The following is a 17,549-nucleotide window of genomic DNA, read 5'->3' as shown; positions in this document are numbered from 1 at the left end:
CTCTCAAATTAACTACATACTATCCTTACTTTAAATAATAATTCTGCTGGTTATGAATCTAATAAAAATGGATTAATACAGAATGTACTCAATTTTTTCTGGCTTCTTTTGGTAGGCATTATGTTTGTTATTTATTTTTTTTAAGTAGGCTCCATGCCCAACATGGGACTTGAACTCACGACCTTAAGATCAAGGGTCAAGGGTTGCATGCTCCACTGACTGAGCGAGGCAGGCACCCACAATGCATTATGTTTGGATGAGTTCACCCGCATTGCTTACATAGCAGTAGGACGTTTATTTTTGTGTTCTATAATACTACTACAATTTGGGCGCCTGGGTGGCTCAGTCGTTAAGCGTCTGCCTTCGGCTCAGGTCATGATCCCAGGGTCCTGGGATCGAGTCCCACATCGGGCTCCCTGCTCGGAGGAAGCCTGCTTCTCCCTCTCCCACTCCCCCTGCTTGTGTTCCTGCTCTCGCTATGTCTCTCTCTGTCAAATAAATAAATAAAAAATCTTTAAAAAAAAAAAAAATACTACTACAATTTATCCATCCTATTGTTGATGGACATTCAGGTTGTTTCCAGTTTGGAATTAGTAAAAATAAATGCTGCTCTCACCTTCATCGTAATAGCCTCAAACTGGAAACAATTCAAATGTCCATCAATAAGAGAATAGATAATCAAATTGTAGTATTTTCATATGATAAAATACTACTCAGCAATAAAAAAGACCAAACCACTGATACATGCAACATAATGGATAAATCTCAAAAATATTATGTTAATTGAAATAAGCCAAGCACTAAACAATACGTAAAATATGATTCCATCTCTATGAAGTCCAAGAATAGGCAAAACAAATCTGTAGTGATAAAAATTAGAAAGTGATTTCTGGGGATGAGAGAAATTGATTAGAAAGGAGCACAGCTTGATAGAGCAATGTGTACAAACCTGCAGTTCATTGGTGTTTTTGTACAACCTTGACCCATTTGCTACATTCCTTTTTTTTTTTCCCTATAAAATATGTGATAGAAAGGAGCACAGCACAAGGAAACTTCCCTGGGTGATGATGAAAAGGTCTCTATCTTGATATGGGTGGTAGTTCCATGGATGTATACAAGTGTCAAAATTCATTGAATTGAACACTTAACACCCGTACATGACATTGTATTGTAAGTCAATTATAACTCAATAAAAATAATACAGAAAATGCTGCTTAGTCCTAAAAAATGCTATTATGAACATTCCTATACTTGGTTTTTGGAACATATAAGTATTCATATCAGTTGAGTATTTAGTTAAGGGTAGAATTGCTGGGTCATGGAATATGTATGAATCACGGCTCTGCAACTTAATAGCTGTATAGCGCTGGGCAAGTACCCAGGACCTCTAGAGAACACCAGATTCCTTATCTGTTACCAAGGAGCTAATCTCACATTGATGGGTGCAAACCATGAAAACTGTTTTTGTCAATTAACAAAAGGACACAATGCTGAGAAAAATCACAGATTTTCAGAATATTTGCTATTCGAAATATCAATAAGAATGTAATATTCCACTCCTGCCTGGAGGATTTGAGTTACTTTGACACAGAGGAGCAGCCTCAATTTCCCACCCAGGTGCAAAGCTTCAGATAAGGGGTTTCCAGATACAACATTCCACATTTATCTTCACGTTGTAGTTTCCAAGGAAACAAGATCCTGAGTCCTCTTGTTAGCTCAGGCCTGATGATAATCCCCTTACATGTAGCCTGGTGTGCTTTGAGGCTATCAAAACACTGCTTCTTTTAAAATTTTACCTACATTCCATCTTTTCCCCAAATCCTAGGATAACTCTATCTTCTCCTGTGCTTGGTGAGATGCCCCATGATACCTCTGGTGTGCAGTCTCCCTTTGCAGCACTAATTTTGTCAGACCACAGGTGGTTTTTATCAGATAGGCTTTATCTTGGGGGGTACCCATAAGGTTTGTAAAAGGTGTTCACACACTGGATAGGCATTTAAGAAATGGTAGTTATTTTTTATCATTCATGTATAAATATAATAAATGTTTATTTGACATCTAGTATTTGCAAGACACAAATGTATAGCTATGACAGAGAACACAAAATAGCACAAGGCACAGATGGAAAACCACTTTTTATTTTAGATGGAGAAAGAAAACAACAATAACAAAACCCTATGTCTTCAATTCCTAGGAGAAAAATACCTTTACTGAACTTCACCTTAAATAGAGTCAAGTGTAAATGAAAAAAAGACTATTTTATAGGTAAAGTACAATTTACATGATTAGGTATAAGATTTGACATAAAACTATGGATTCTAAGAAATGGTAGCATTTTAATAACCAGAATAAGAGCCCTCAAATGTCATCTATCCCTTTCTATAGAGAAAGAAATGCTCTTTAAAAAAAAATGCCGCAACGAAAATAGAAATAGCTTTGCTTACAAAATCTCTAAGGCTCATTCACTCATTTGGGGTCTCCTCCCAAACAGGCAAACAGCTTCCTCTCTTGCCATTCCCGAGATCGCAGAGTAGGCTGGGGTGGGGCTGGGTGGAGAACACAGGAAACAAACACTGCTAGTTTCCCCTTCACTTCTTATCTAGATCTCTTCCCAAACCCAAATCCTACCCACGTCTGTCCATTTACGATAAGCTCACCAAATGCAGTCTTCTATGAGAACATTGAGGTCACACACTCCAAATTACTTGAGGAATGGTTTCCCCCCCACCCTCTAGGGAATGATTTTCCCCCCACCCTCAAGGGAATGACTTAAAATTTGAGAGTCTAGTTCTCCAAAAAAAATCCTGGTTTGGGATATATAGTAAATGAAGAGGCTATTTGGGAAGGATTTAGATGGAGAATGAGTTTGGTAACATGAGAATGAGTTTTACGGAAGTAGGGAGATGAAGATGGAGTTAGCTTAATGTTTGGGTTTTGCAGTCAAATCTCAGAAAAGCAAATTAACCACCGTGGTCTTAATTTTCTCAGTTTTGTAAAAGGGAAAATAACTCTTGCTTTGTCGAGTTACTTTGCTTCAACATTTAAAAAACCGATTGTCCATTATCTATTCTGAACGTAAAAATATAGTTGGAACATTGTCCCTTGCTATGATAGAGCTTATGAACAAATGAATTGCAGTGAAGATTCATACATAGTATGTGCTCAATAAATATTATTATTATCATCGCTTTATTGCTTAGAAGAGGGGTGGAGGAGAAATGAAAGCGGTCTGTAAACCATAAAAGCGCTCCGCAATTATTACCAAAGCCCTTCAGGATGGAAGTAGAGTGAGGAATTTCAGGAGATGGTTACCGATCTGACTTTCAGGGTTGTCGAATTCTCCCATATTTGGGCCTGAATTCTCAGAATAGAACAGAATAGGATGTTAGGGCTGAGATCATCTGGTACAATTTTATGCTAATAGAAAATTCTTGCCTCCTGTCACCGCGCTCCGGCGAGAAACAACACTACCACACCAGCTCCTCCAATCCGAGCCCCAACCGTGTGACGTCAGCGCCCCGCCCCGTTTCCCCAAGGCGGAGGCGTCCGGTCTCTAAGCTACTGTCCCCGGCACCAGTTCCAGCGGCGCTTGCGCACTGTGGGGCGGGGCGGGACGGACGCATGCGCGCGGCGTGGGGGCGGGGCCAGTGCGCACGCAGCCCTAGCCCCTTCCCCCGCCCTTTCTCTTCTCGGTTTCCCCGTCAGGCTGCGGGTTCAGTCTGGCGGCTGCTTCCGGTAGGAGCGCGGTGCAGGGCGAGTTGGTCTCAGTTCCTCGTCATGTCCTACGGTCCCTTAGACATGTATCGGAACCCGGGGTCCTCTGGGCCCCAGCTCCGGGACTTCAACAGCATCATACAGACGTGCAGTGGCAACATCCAGCGGATCAGCCAAGCCAGTGAGCTGGGGACAGGGCTGGGGGGCAGGGGCCATCCCGGGGACAGGCCTGGGTGAGGTTGCCGGGATGCGGAGCCCGGCCGAGGCTACGGCCAAAGCCACACCTGAGGCCGTCTCGGGCTCTCCACTGTGGGGGCGGCGGCTGCCATCCTCGAGTCTGTCAGGCGCAGGCTCCCCGAGGGTCCCGAGCCCCAGCTGAAGCTTGAGTTTCTTCTCAGGTGTACTGCCCTCATGGTATGGGGGCCAAAGCAGCAGTCCTGACAGCCCTAGGGTGGAGGGGTGTGTGTGTCATCTCGGGAGCAGTGAGTGAGTTCACTTGGCGCAGTGGTCAGCCGAGTTTTTCCTGTCATCTGCCTTACCCCCACCCACCTCTCTTTCCTCTTTGGCCAGTTTGGATCGGGAGTTGTTTACCGATCTAGACTTTTAAGTTACATTCTGCTCAGCTTTTTGCTCCTTGGAAATCAGCAGCTTTCAATTAAGGGAAGTGGAGACTGCATGTGTTTGGGTGACTTAATACCCAGCTCTTCCTGTAATGAATTTGTATATCAGATACAATGACATGTATTTGAGCGGTGAGATGACTTCTGTTTTAATAAAGAGAGTTCACCGAAAACATTCCCATTTACATGGTTTTGTCTTTTGTAGCAAAAGATTTGCACATATTTTTGGGTTTCAAGCTGATGAAGCTTCTGCATTCCTTCCCTATTTAGCAGCTTTTTTGAACAAATCTCATACACAGAGAAGCTCAGGGACTTGGCCACAATCACATAGCAAGTAAGATATGGTAGAGTTGGTGGTGGATTTCAGAATGTCGTTGCTTGTCTTAGAACTAGCCCCCCCGCCCATCATTAGGGTCTGAGTAAGACTGACTGAGCTGATTGAGTCAAATACAGGCAGTTTCTTGTGCCTGAAAATCATCACAGAGCCTTATAAACATGTCAGTGGTACAACTTTACTTGGAAAGAATGATGATCAGCATCCTTGTTTATTGTGTTTTTGTGAGCTTGGCTATACTCTGTTAATAGGTAGAACTCAGTTGGTCTTGAATTATAATTATGTTCTAGATAAAGAGGGGGAAAATTTCTGATGAAAGTGTGAGACTGGGTGAATTGGAAGTGGAAGGAAGACTGTGTGGCCTGTTATGTATAAAAATTTAAAAAAGTTAATGTGACCACTGGTTTGAAAGTATAGTACTTTGTGTTCCAATTTCTCCTTTTGTGAGGGAACTGTAGTACCAGTTAGGTCAGGAGATTCTGGTTCAAGGCTGAAAGTTTATCATTGAGGCTAAATCTAACCTTAGTGTCTCTTTGTGAAATATTCATTCTACATATATTTGTTTGAGTATTAGGCATACTCATATACTGAGTATAGGAACTGGCATGGCATGGATTCTTTCAACAGGGAGCCCGTGGCGCACATATCAACTGAAATATAAAGTTGAAAGGGTTCAGTACTACAGAAGAGATATAGCAACATGGAGTAGGTATTCAGGGGAGAAAGATACCGTTTTCACTTGGGGATGATCTAGGAAGGCATTGTGGCATTTGAGCTAGGTCTGGAAAGTGGTGGAAAGGATTTGAACTTTTACCAGTAAAGAAGGGAAGAGGAGAGAATAAAATGAACAAGGCGTGGTAGTGGGAAAGCATGGAGTATATATAGAAAAGTAGAATGATTTAATTTGGCTAGACGGGTGGACTCTAGAAAGTAGTGGAAAATTGGGTTGGAAAGGTAAGTTGGGGCCCAAACCTGAAGGGCTTTAAGTGGTAAACTAAGGGGGCTGGATTTAGTTCTTTTTTTTTTTTTTTTTTAAGATCTTATTTATTTGAGAGAGAGAAAGAATGAGCGGGGGTCGGGGAAGGGGCAAAAGGAGAAGCAGGGTCCCCGCTTAGCAGGGAGCCTGATGTGGTGCTATATCCCAGGACCCTGAGATCATGACCTGAGCTGGAGGCAGCTGCTTAACTGACTGAGCCACCCAGATAGCCCTTGGATTTAGTTCTTTAGAAATGTATAGATTACATTGGAAGGGAGAGACTGGATTTAGAGACACCAGTTAGGAACTGTGAAAATGAAAAGGAAGGAAGGGATAGACTTTGGTGACACAATTGAATAGGATTTACCTGTTTGTTGGGTATCGGGCTCAAAGAATCATTGGAATCAACCATTAATAACACTAATAGCTAACATTTGAGTACATACTGTGTGCCAAGCAATGCAAAAGGTGCTTTATATGCATTATCTTACTTAATTTTTTAACAACTCCGTTAAGTAATTACCAATATTATTTCTTTTTATGGGTTAGGAAACAGAAAGTTTACATAATTACTGAGCAGACTGGTGCCTGGGTGGCTCAGTCTGTTAAGCGTCTGCCTTCAGCTCAGGTCATGATCCCAGGGTCCTGGGATCGAGCCCTGAGTCGGACTCTGTGCTCAGCTCACAAGTCTGCTTCTCCCTTTCTCTCTCCCTCTGCCGTTCCCCCTGCTTGTGCTCTAGCGCTCTCTCTCTCTCTCTGTCTCTCTCTCAAATAAATAAATAAAATCTTTAAAAAAAGTTACCAAGCAAACAAATGGCAATGCCAGAATTTGAAACCAGGTCTGTCTCTTATGACCAGTAATTAGCCTTTTTTATAATTTTTAATTAATATTACAATATTGTAGCAGCTGGCAGTTCAAGTTAGAAGTGACTTGTTCTTTTTTTACTTTCCATAGGAAACTGGGAAATACCTGAAGCTGTAGAACTTTCTCTTGTGGTGTGGCTAACCTCCGCTGTTAGATAGTTAGTTCCTTTGAAGAAGCATGGGACATGACTTATTCATCTTTATATTTCTAGTACTTATCTCAGTCCCAAATATAGGATAGATTCGTACATTTACTGTTAACAAATATTCTTTGAGCACCCTCTGTGCACTGGGATTTGAGTGATGAATAAGACAGACAAAATTGCTGCCATGAGAGTGTGTGTATATATACACATATATACATATCCGGTAGTAACAAGTGCTGTGAAGAAAATGGCAGGGTAAGGGGATGGAGGTGAGGAGAGAGAGAGGGTGGGTGTGCTATTATATTTTAGATCAGATGGTTAAGGAAGGGTTCTGTGAGGAGGTGACATTTGAGTAGAGACCTGAGTGAAGTGAGGGAGAGAGCCATGTGAATAGCTGGGGGAAGGCATTGTAGGCAGAGGGAATAAGAGCAAAGACCTTAGTGTGTTCTTTTTTTTTTTCTTTTTAAGTAGGCTCAATGCCCAGTGTGGAGCGCAGTGCAGGGCTTGAACTCACGACCCTGAGATTAAGATCTGAGCAGATCAAGAGTCAGACGCTTAATCAACAACTGAGCCACCCAGGCGCCCCTAAAGATTTTAAGTAATCTGTACACCCAATATGGGGCTCGAACTCACAACCCTGAGATCAAGAGCTGCATGCTCCCCCAAGTGAGCCAGCCAGGTGCCCCCCTAGGGTGTTCAAAGAATAGCAAGAAAGCTAGTGTGGCTAGACTGCAGTTAAAGAAGGGGAGCATAGTAAGAAAAGAAGTCAGGGAGGTAGCCAGGGATCATTATCATTTAGGGTCTTGATGCTTACTAAATAGTATATTTGAATGAGTGAAGTTTTTCTACCGTCTTTGAAGTCTTCCTCCCTCATTCTTCCTGTACTATGTGGTACCTACCACATCTTATGACCCTAGGTAGTATCAGTTGGAATTCTTCCCTTAGGGTTGTTTGGTGAGGAATTGGGAATTTGAAATTGGCAGGGTAACACTGTTTCTACCCTGTTAGTCAGGTTAATGACTTTCCCCAAATCTCTCCAAGACATGGTGGTTATACTAAGTATACACTCTGAATGTGAACTCACAGACATATACCCAAGTCCATACAGACCTGCAGGAACTCTACCCATTGAAAATTTGAGAGAATAGCTGTTTTTTTTCCTCAGCTGTTCAGCCACAGATGTGGGTTTGGAATTGCCGAGCATATCAGCTGAAATATGGCAGGCCAGCACGTGGGTTGTTATAGATACAGCTAGGGTTGACTGCCTGGTACAGAAAGGGTTGTTATCAATATGTGTGGGGTACAGAAGAAATGTACTTGGCTCTGCCTATTATGGAGTGGAGGGTCTGGGCAAGTATTGCTGTGTCAGATATAGGAAAAAACCTAATAGCCTCCAAGTTCTCTGAAGAGATTAAAGAACAGCATTTCTCTTTAATGTTACTTATTTATTGCTATGGTTTTTTTTTAACTAAAAAAATGAAAGGCAGTTGAATTTTTAAAACCAATTATCATGAAATCCCATAGGTGGTTCTTTCAAAGTTATTTTCACATTTGCCATTTGCTTTTTATTTCATTGCCATCTCTTAAATCTTCATGACCTCAACATCTGTATTACAGCAGCATACTCTCAGTGTCTCTCTTTCCATTCTTATTCATCCCGATAATGCTATCAGTAGTATGTCTAAAATCCTGTTTGGATTATACCACTCACCTTCTCAAGGGCCTGCAGTGGCTCTCTCATGTCTGCTGCATAAGATTTTAATTTCCTACCTTGTTTTCATTCTCTGTCATCTTTTTTTTTAATATTTTAATTTTAAGCAATCTCTATGACCAGTGTTGGGCCCAGACCTACAACCCTGAGATCAAAAGTCACACACTCTCCCACCTGAGCCAGCCAGGCGCCCCTCACTCTCTGTTATCTTAACCCAGATTAGGCATATTGTCTACTTCTCTTCACCCTTTGCCATAGGCAGGGCTGTTTTTCTTAACATCCTTAAACACTTGTTTTTGCTCCAAGTTTTTGCTCATTCTGTTCCTCCTTTCTTTAATATCTTTCCCTAACTTGTTAGCTATCTAAATTATACAAATCCTCTGAGTTGTGCTTAAATCCTGCCCCTTGTAACTAAGCCTACCTTTGATTTTGAAAGAAAGTGAAATCAGGAAGAGCATGGGCTTTAGGGTCAGCAGTTCTGTGACTGAGTCCTTGCCCCTCTATGCACGGTTAACTCTACGCACTATTTCCCCTTTTTGTCTGTAACCCTATCTGTAAAAATGAATACAATTTTTTTTTAGATTTATTTATGTATCTGAGAGAGAGAGAGCGAGCGGGGGAAGGGCAGAGGGAGAGGGAGAGAGAGTCCCAAGTAGACTAACCACTGAGCGTGGAGCCCAAAGCAGGGCTTGATCTCAGGACCCTGAGATCATGACCTGAGCCAAAATCAAGGGTTTGCCACTTAACTGACTGAGCCACCCAGGCACCCCATGAATAGAATTATTAAAATGGGGTGTTTATTTTATTTTTTTAAGATTTTATTTATTCATTTGAGACACAGAGATACAGAGAGAGCACGAGCAGGGGGAGAGGCAGAGGGAGGGGGAGAAGCAGACTCCCCGCTGAGCCAGGAGCCCAATGTGGGGCTCGATCCCAGGACCCCGGGATCATGACCTGAGCTGAAGGCAGACGCTTAACCATCTGAGCCACCCAGGCGCCCCTAGAATGGGATGTTTAAAAGTAGAGTGACTGGCACATAGTAGACATTCAGTAAATGGTGATATTATTGGTTGAGTCTCTTGCCCTACTATGGTTTAGTAATTAGGTGAGCAGGCTCAGGAGTCAGACTACCTGGGTTTGAATCCTAATCTGCTTCTTACTACCTGTGTAAACATACTGCTTTATCTCTCTGTTTCTTAATTTCCTCATCTATAAAGTAGGGTTAAAAATAATATCTACTTCATAGGGTTGTGAGAATTAAATGATGTAATTATGTAAAGTGCTTAAAACAGTGCCTGCAACATAGTAATTGTTTAAGAAATGTTGGTTATCCTTTTGTCGTTGTTGTTTCTTTGAATTTGCAAGCACTTTTCATTCACAGTTTAGCACTTTTATTCGGTATTCTTTAATTAATTATTTTTGACCTTGTCATTCTAACTAGAGAGATTGCTTTTAGTTTTCTGGGGATAGAAACAGCATACATTGTACAGTTCTCTTTAGCTCCAGTGCCTGGCACAGCAATGGATATGTAGTTGGCATTCAGTATGTACTTAATTGATGTTATCATTGCTAAGTATATTGTTCTTTGTCTTGAGTTTGATAATTATAGCTATCCTTAATTGAGTTCTTTTATGTGCCAGACACTGTTCTAAATTTAGCTCCATATTATCTTATTTTATCTGCTCAAAAACAGTATGAGAGTTCTCTTGTTATTCCCATTTTTTAGGTGAGGAAACTGAGGCACAGAGGAGTGAAGCCTTTTGCTCAAGATCATAAAGCTAAGCTGGATGCCTGGCTGGCTCAGTCAGTGGAGCATGCAACTCTTGATCTAGACATTGTGAGTTCAAGTCCCACGCTGGGTATAGAGCTTACTAAAAAAAAAAAGATCATAAAGCTCAGAAGTGGTAGAATCAGGAATAACACATAGGCAGTCTTAATTCAGAGTATGCTCTTAACCATTACATATTCTGTCACTGGCACAGTAAATGGAAGATTATGTCTGATATTTATTTATTTATTTATTTATTTATTTTTTAAGATTTTATTTATTTATTTGACAGAGAGAGACACAGCGAGAAAGGGAACACAAGCAGGTGGAGTGGGAGAGGGAGAAGCAGGCTTCCCGCCAAGCAGGGAGCCCGATGCGGGGCTCCATCCCAGGACCCTGGGATCATGACCTGAGCCGAAGGCAGATGCTTAACCGACTGCGCCACCCAGGTGCCCCTATGTCTGATATTTAGCGCTCAGGTTTAGTTTAGTTTAGAGCCTTAATATTGTAATATAGTGGCTACATTTTTCAAGTCAGGTCATTTTCATTGTAGCTATATGAAAACAATATAAACCTGATTTTTAGAGTAAGACACTGATAGGACTTCATTGTCATAATCACCACATAGGCTATCATTTTCCCATTTGGTATAAATGTTGTTTTTTTTCTTTGAAAAAGAAACACTATGATGGTAGTTACTTTGATATGACTAGACTTTGATTTGGATTAAGGTTCATTTGGAGATTCAGGAGTGCCTGGGTTGCTCAGTTGGTTAAGCATCCAACTCTTGATTTCAGCTCAGGTCATGATCTTAGGGTCGTGAGATTGAGCCCTGCGTCAGGCTCCATGTTCAGTGCAGAGTCTGCTTGAGATTCTCTCCCTCTGCACCCCCCAAATAAATAAATAAATAAAATCTTTAAAAAAAGGTTGATTTGGAGATTCAGATTCTACTTAAAGCTGATACCAGCTAAAAGCACATAAAGAGTGTTCAATTTAGAGTAATTCATAGTGTGGATATCAGCTGTAATGTACAATAAATTGATTTGTTTTGTAGTCTTCATAAAAGTTTTAGCCAGGACATGCTTTTAAAAATAAGAGGTCAATGATAGAAATTGAGGTCTAGTTTTAAAAATAACAAAATTGCTTACACAGAACTTAAGGACTTGTCTTTATATTTGGCCTAGTCATCTGGTTTCTAGGATTATGTAGCATTTCATAGACTATTATTTTCACCCAAAGGGTTGTAACAAGTCAACCTAAGGTAAAACTTTTATTTACTAGAATGCTTAGAAAAGGAGTTTTCTTATTAACCAAGTTGACCAGAAGACCCTTTTAGATTCAACCTATTTTATAAAAATCTTTCCAGAAAGTATCACTTTACTTCATTGTTAAGTACACTCCAGTGAAAATAACTGTGTATGGGAACATTCTATTCCTTTCTGGGCTTTAGGTTTATTAAGGGATAAAATTCTTGGATATAAAATAGATGGATCATTGAGTCACTATTTTTATTTTATTTTATTTTATTTTTTTTTAAAGATTTTATTTATTTATTTGACAGAGAGAGACAGTGAGAGAGGGAACACAAGCAGGCAGAGTGGGAGAGGGAGAAACAGGCTCCCTGCTGAACAGAGAGCCCGATGCGGGGCTCAATCCCAGGACCCTGGGATCATGACCTGAGCCGAAGGCAGACGCTTAACGACTGAGCCACCCAGGCACCCCGAGTCACTATTTTTAAATAAATCCCTGATGTTGGTGGTTTTGGAGGGCAGTATACAAAAAATTCTGCTTTTTTGGATTCCGTAAAGTAAGACACTTCTGTCCTTATGATTTGAGTTTTGGTGTATCTGATACCTGAGTCTTGCTGGAAACTTTTAGGAAAATATCTTAATATTCAGAAGTTTAGAAAGAGTTGACAGAGGCTTGGATTAATTCTGGTGCTTAGCTAGGAAATGACCCTTAGATCCCCCTTCCCCAAACTTCTGTAACCCCCCTAACAAATTCAGGTAACCTCAACAAACAAAAGAAATCAGAAAAGTCTAGATGAAAAAAGTTCTCAGCTGAGAATACACAGAGAATAGCTGATTTTTTTTTTAAAGATTTTATTTATTTATTTGACAGAGAGAGACACAGCGAGAGAGGGAACACAAGCAGGGGGAGTGGGAGAGGGAGAAGGAGGCTTCCCGCTGAGCAGGGAGCCTGATGTGGGGCTCGATCCCAGGACCCTGAGATCACGACCCGAGCCGAAGGCAGACGCTTAACAACTGAGCCACCCAGGTGCCCCGAGAATAGCTGATTTTTAATAGATTTTTTTCCATGTCCTATAAAATCCCCATTGCTCTCTAGGGTATTTAATAAAAAAATTTTTTAAGTTTATTTTTTAGTAATATCTACACCCAACGTGGGGCCCGAACTCACAACCCTGAGATCAAGAGTCACATGCTCAGGGGGTGCCTGGGTGGCTCAGTGGTTAAGTGGCTGCCTTTGACTCAGGTCATGATCTCAGAGTCCTGGGATCAAGCCCCGCATCCAGCTCCCTGCTCAGCAGGAAGCCTGCTTCTCCCTCTCTCACTCCCCCTGCTTGTGTTCTCTCTCTCGCTGTTTCTCTCTGTCATATAAATAAATAAAATCTTAAAAAAAAAAAAAAAAAGAGTCCCCATGCTCCGGGTGCCTGGCTGGCTCAGTTGGTTAAGGGTCTGTCTTCGGCTCAGGTCATGATCCCAGAGTCCTGGGATCGAGTCCAGCATCGGGCTCCCTGCTCAGCAGGGGAGTCAGCTTCTCCCTCTCCCTCTGCCGCTCCCCCAGCTTGTGCTCTCTCTTGCTCACTCTGTCTCTTAAATAAATAAAATCTTGAAAAAAGAAAAGAAAGAGTCGCATGCTCTTCCAGCTGAGCCAGCCAGGTGCCCTGAGTATTTAATAAGTTTTGATTAGATGATTAATACCTTGATACTTTGACATATCTCTGGAGTTTCTAAGGAGGGTACTCTATAAAGACAATCAATAAGATGAGATCTGTTTCCTTAAACTTTTTATAAGATCTATCTTAATGTGTCTTCATATATTCAACTAACTATTTCTGGAGGGTGTGTGTGTGTGTGTGTTGTTATGCAAATTCAAAAATGAGTAGAATGTGGTCCCTGCCTTCCTGAGGCACATACTCCGTCCAGTCCCATTTGTACCCAGGTGGAACCTCTGTATGCCAAACTCTGGCTTGCAAAAAACACTCCTTGGTTGCATAGCATCATTCTGGGACTAGAGCTTATTTATTATTGTTGAATTTCAGCACTGAGCAGTGATAGGAGGACTCAGAGAACATTTATTCCTCACATACTTGTAAAGATTTAATGAGGAAAAAGTAGTACAAATGTAAGTATTATAATAATAGTAAGTACTCAGTATATGTTAGTTAAACCTGAATATCACATACAATTGGTGAAAAGAGACTCGGCAACATGAAATGACTTGCTTGGTGCCATGTTATCTAGTTAATGGTCAAGTGTGGCTTAGAGGTCAGGTCTTATTATTCCCAGCTCATGTTCATTCATATATTCTGCCTTAAAGAAAGTGTCATGATAGGGGCGCCTGGGTGGCTCAGTCGTTAAGCATCTGCCTTCAGCACAGGTCATGATCCCAGGGTCCTGGGATCGAGGCCCACATCGGGCTCCCTGCTCAGCGGGAAGCCTGCTTCTCCCTCTCCCACTCCCCCTGCTTGTGTTCCCTCTCTCGCTGTGTCTCTCTCTGTCAAATAAATAAATAAAATCTTTAAAAAAAAAAAAAAAAAAGAAAGTGTCATGATATAAAAAGAGGTTAACTCAACCAACAATGATTTATGTACCCACTGGGTGCCTGGCGCTCTGCTGGACTCTGGAGAGTACACAGGAATGTTCCCCAAAGTGGGAGGGAGTTGGGGAAGAGAGGAGGTTAGAGCAAGGACATCAGCCTACCTGGGGCAGAGAGCTATTAAGTTAGGGAGGTATCAGATAAGTAGGGTGGGGCTAAGTAGAACACTGGAATTGAGGCCTGCCCTGTGTCACTCCATTCTATTTCCTTTAAGCCTCAGCCTTTTCAAAAAACATAACGTGGCACAAAGAATATAGCCATTGGAATTTGCCCTGGGTTTGAGTTCCAGTTATTATGATATTCTGTGTCTTCCCATTTCATTCCAATTTGAAGTCCTTGTTCTAGTTTAGAAGGCCCTATACGATCTGGCCTCTACATCTTTGGTCACTTTTCTTACCCCTCTCCTGCTTGCTCTACTGTGGCCGCAGTGGCCTCCTCACTGTTCCTCATTTACAAGAAGCACTCTTGCCTTGGGACTTTTACTTCATACTCTGTTAGAAAGCTTCTTCCCCATATATTTGTATGGCTTGATCTTTCACTTCCTTTAGATCTCTTCTCTGTGTCCCTTCTCAGAGAGGTTATCTCTAGCCACACTATGTAAGCTAGTACCCTCTCCCTGCCCTGTCTTTCCAGCCCGTACTTGAATTTTTCTTTTTTTTTTTGTAAGATTTTATTTATTTGACAGAGAGAGAGCACAAGCAGGGAGAACAGAAGGCAGAGGGAGAAGGAGAAGCAGGCTCCCCACTGAGCAGGGAGCCCGATGGGGGCTCAATTCCAGGACATTGGGATCATGTCCTGAGCCGAAGGCAGATGCTTAACCAACTAAGCCACCCAGGCACCGCTATTTTTCTTTATAGTACTTAATCACCGCCAGAGATATATGTTTATTGTCTGTCTCTTTTCTTTAAAATGTTAGCATCTTAAGAGCAGTCCTCGAGCTGCCTGGGTGGCTCAGTCGTTGAGTGTCTGCCTTCAGCTCAGGTCATGATCCCAGAGTCCTGGGATCGAGCCCCGCATCGGGCTCCCTGCTCAATGGGGAGCCTGCTTCTCCCTCTCCCACTTCCCCTGCTTGTGTTCCCTCTCTCGCTGTGTCAAAAAAAAAAAAAAAGAGTAGTTGTCTTCTAGAGCATAGGACAGTATAGAGTAGGTACTCTGAATGAATGAATGAACGAATGAATGAACGAATGAGTTCTGTCACATTCATGAGCCTCAGTGTGCCCATCTATAATATTGAGATAATAATGCTTATTTAAAGGGTTGTTGGGATTAAATAAAATAATGCATATCAAGTGTAAAGGAAAAATACTCCTGTTTTCCCTCTACTTTTAATACTTCTGACATCAGATGTGTGGGTTTTCCACACACCAAACAATTCTGAGATCTCCAAACACCAGTTGGATTTCCTACAATTTAACCCAATTCTGATACGTCTGCCTAGAGTTAATAGCAGATGCCACATGTTAAGGGCTGAGTCCCACATGACTATTCCCCTTCAGACACCAGTTGCAAGTTTTGGTTATCACGTGTGCTTCTGACCAGTGGGCTGTAAATCCGAGGTTCCCAGGAACCCCTCCTTGGGTTCGATTAATTTGCTAGAGCAGCTCGCATAATTCAGGAAAACATTTTACATATTACATACATAATTCAGGAACAGCCAGATGGAGGAGATGCCCAGGGCAAGGTATGTAGGAAGGAGCTCGGACACCCTCCAACACCCGCCCTGTATCTTCACCTGTTGACCAACCCAGAAGCTCATCAAATGGAGTTCAAGAGTTTTTATAACGCTTAATCTTAATGGGCAGTGCCTATCATCCCTGCCCCCCACCGCCATTTCCCTAAAGTCAGTGGGTGGGGCTGAAAGTTCCAACATAATCACTTGGTAGTTCTGGTGACTAGCCCCACCCAACCTAAGGCTATCTAGCTCTAACTCACCCTAATAGCATAAACTCAGTGTATTCAGAGGGGCTCTTTATGGGGCACCTGGGTGGCTCAGTCCGTTAAGCAGCTGACTCTTGATGTTGATCTCAGGGTCCTGGGATCAAGTCCTCCATAGGGCTCTGCACTAGGCCGGGAGTCTACTAAAGGATTCTCCTCTCTCTCCCTCTGCCCCTCTCCCTGTGTATGCGCGAGTACGCGTACTCTCTCTCTCTCTCTCAAATAAATCTTTTAAAAAAAAAAGGGGATCTTTATGAATAACAAACGACACTCCTGTTGTGCACAATATTCCAAGGGTTTTAGGTGCTTTGTGTCAGGAACTGGGGACAATGACCAAATGTATTATTTATTATATCACGTCAAGTACCTAGCCCAGTGTCTGGCACATAATAAATGCTCAATTAATGCTAATGTCTGCCCTCTTATAAATTATTTGTATGGCTAGCCAGTTGATAGCTCTAGTGGTATCCTGATTCCAATTTGACTGAGATAAGAGGGGAAATTCCATATGTTAGTGATGAAAAACTGTTACTTATCTTATAGAATGCTGTCTTAGCAAAATGCACTCATTATGGTGCTTACATTTTCCTGTGGAACCATTAAGCTAAAAGTAACCTCACTTAATAGAATAATTGATGTATTTTAGGAATGTTGGTCAAAAGGCAAAATTTTAATCACTTGAACACTATATTTCCATTATAAAATTAGAGTTACATTTTTGCTAAACAAAACAAAAACATGGTCTCAAAATAAGATAAAATCATAATTTGAAGTGCTACAAGTTTATATATTCTTTTTTTTTTTTAAAGATTTTATTTATCTATTTGACAGAGAGAGACACAGCGAGAGAGGGAACACAAGCAGGGGGAGTGGGAGAGGGAGAAGCAGGCTTCCGCGGAGCAAGGAGCCCGATGTGGGGCTCGATCCCAGGACCCTGGGATCATGACCTGAGCCGAAGGCAGACGCTTAACAACTGAGCCACCCAGGCACCCCAAGTTTATATATTCTTGACTTTGGGATTTTTTTGCTTTGTAACACCCATGATGTAGTGATTTCGGCTAGACAGAAATAACTCGTACATATTTCTAAGGACTAGGTTGTTCAATTGCTACTTAGGAGTAGAGTCACCAGCAATCAATTAGATTTTGCTTAATCATTGTTTCTTATCAGACTTAGAGGCTATTAACTCATCAGTGTTTGTGTAAGGTAACTTGGTATTTCATAAACTTCAGCTTGCTTTTTTACTACTCTCTCTCTCCCTTTTTTTAAGATTTGTGTGTTTGTTTTAGAGAGAGAGCATGGAGGGGCGGGGCAGAGGGAGAGGGAGATAAAAGCAGACTCCCCGCTGAGCTCAGAGCCAGTCCGCGATCCCGGGACCCTAAGATCATGACCTGACCAAAATCAAGAGTTGGACTCTTAACTGACTGAGCCACACAGGCACCCACCTTTTTATTACTCTTGGTGACCAGATTAAGAGCAAGATTATGATTGAACCTTAAATTTTGTTATTTTAAGGAACACCCTATCCTAAGTTCTAACAAGTGAAGGTTTTTTCTTACTGGATATGGAAGCATTGTATGTACATTTTCCCTATAATATATACAAATGATGTAATATACATTGGTTTCCTCCTCATCTTCC

The 17,549-nt window shown here is 41.7% G+C and overlaps 1 protein-coding gene across 1 annotated transcript in view; it reads left to right on the top strand.

The window, feature by feature from the left end:
- The first annotated feature begins 3,647 nt into the window (after positions 1-3,647).
- The window catches only part of STX12 (syntaxin 12), a 36,796-nt gene continuing 22,894 nt past the window's right edge, over positions 3,648-17,549 (top strand). The window contains exon 1 of the mRNA XM_032390191.1: positions 3,648-3,895. Within this exon, the coding sequence (XP_032246082.1) occupies positions 3,778-3,895 (118 nt within the window). The 5' untranslated portion in view covers positions 3,648-3,777. The remainder of the gene's footprint in view (positions 3,896-17,549) is intronic.

The sequence above is a fragment of the Phoca vitulina genome, unplaced genomic scaffold (assembly GCF_004348235.1).
Source record: "Phoca vitulina isolate PV1807 unplaced genomic scaffold, GSC_HSeal_1.0 scaffold2, whole genome shotgun sequence".
In the NCBI taxonomy this organism is placed as follows: Eukaryota; Metazoa; Chordata; class Mammalia; order Carnivora; family Phocidae; genus Phoca; species Phoca vitulina.
The sequence above is the reverse complement of the archived record's forward strand: the minus strand, read 5'-3'. Positions and strand labels throughout refer to the sequence as shown.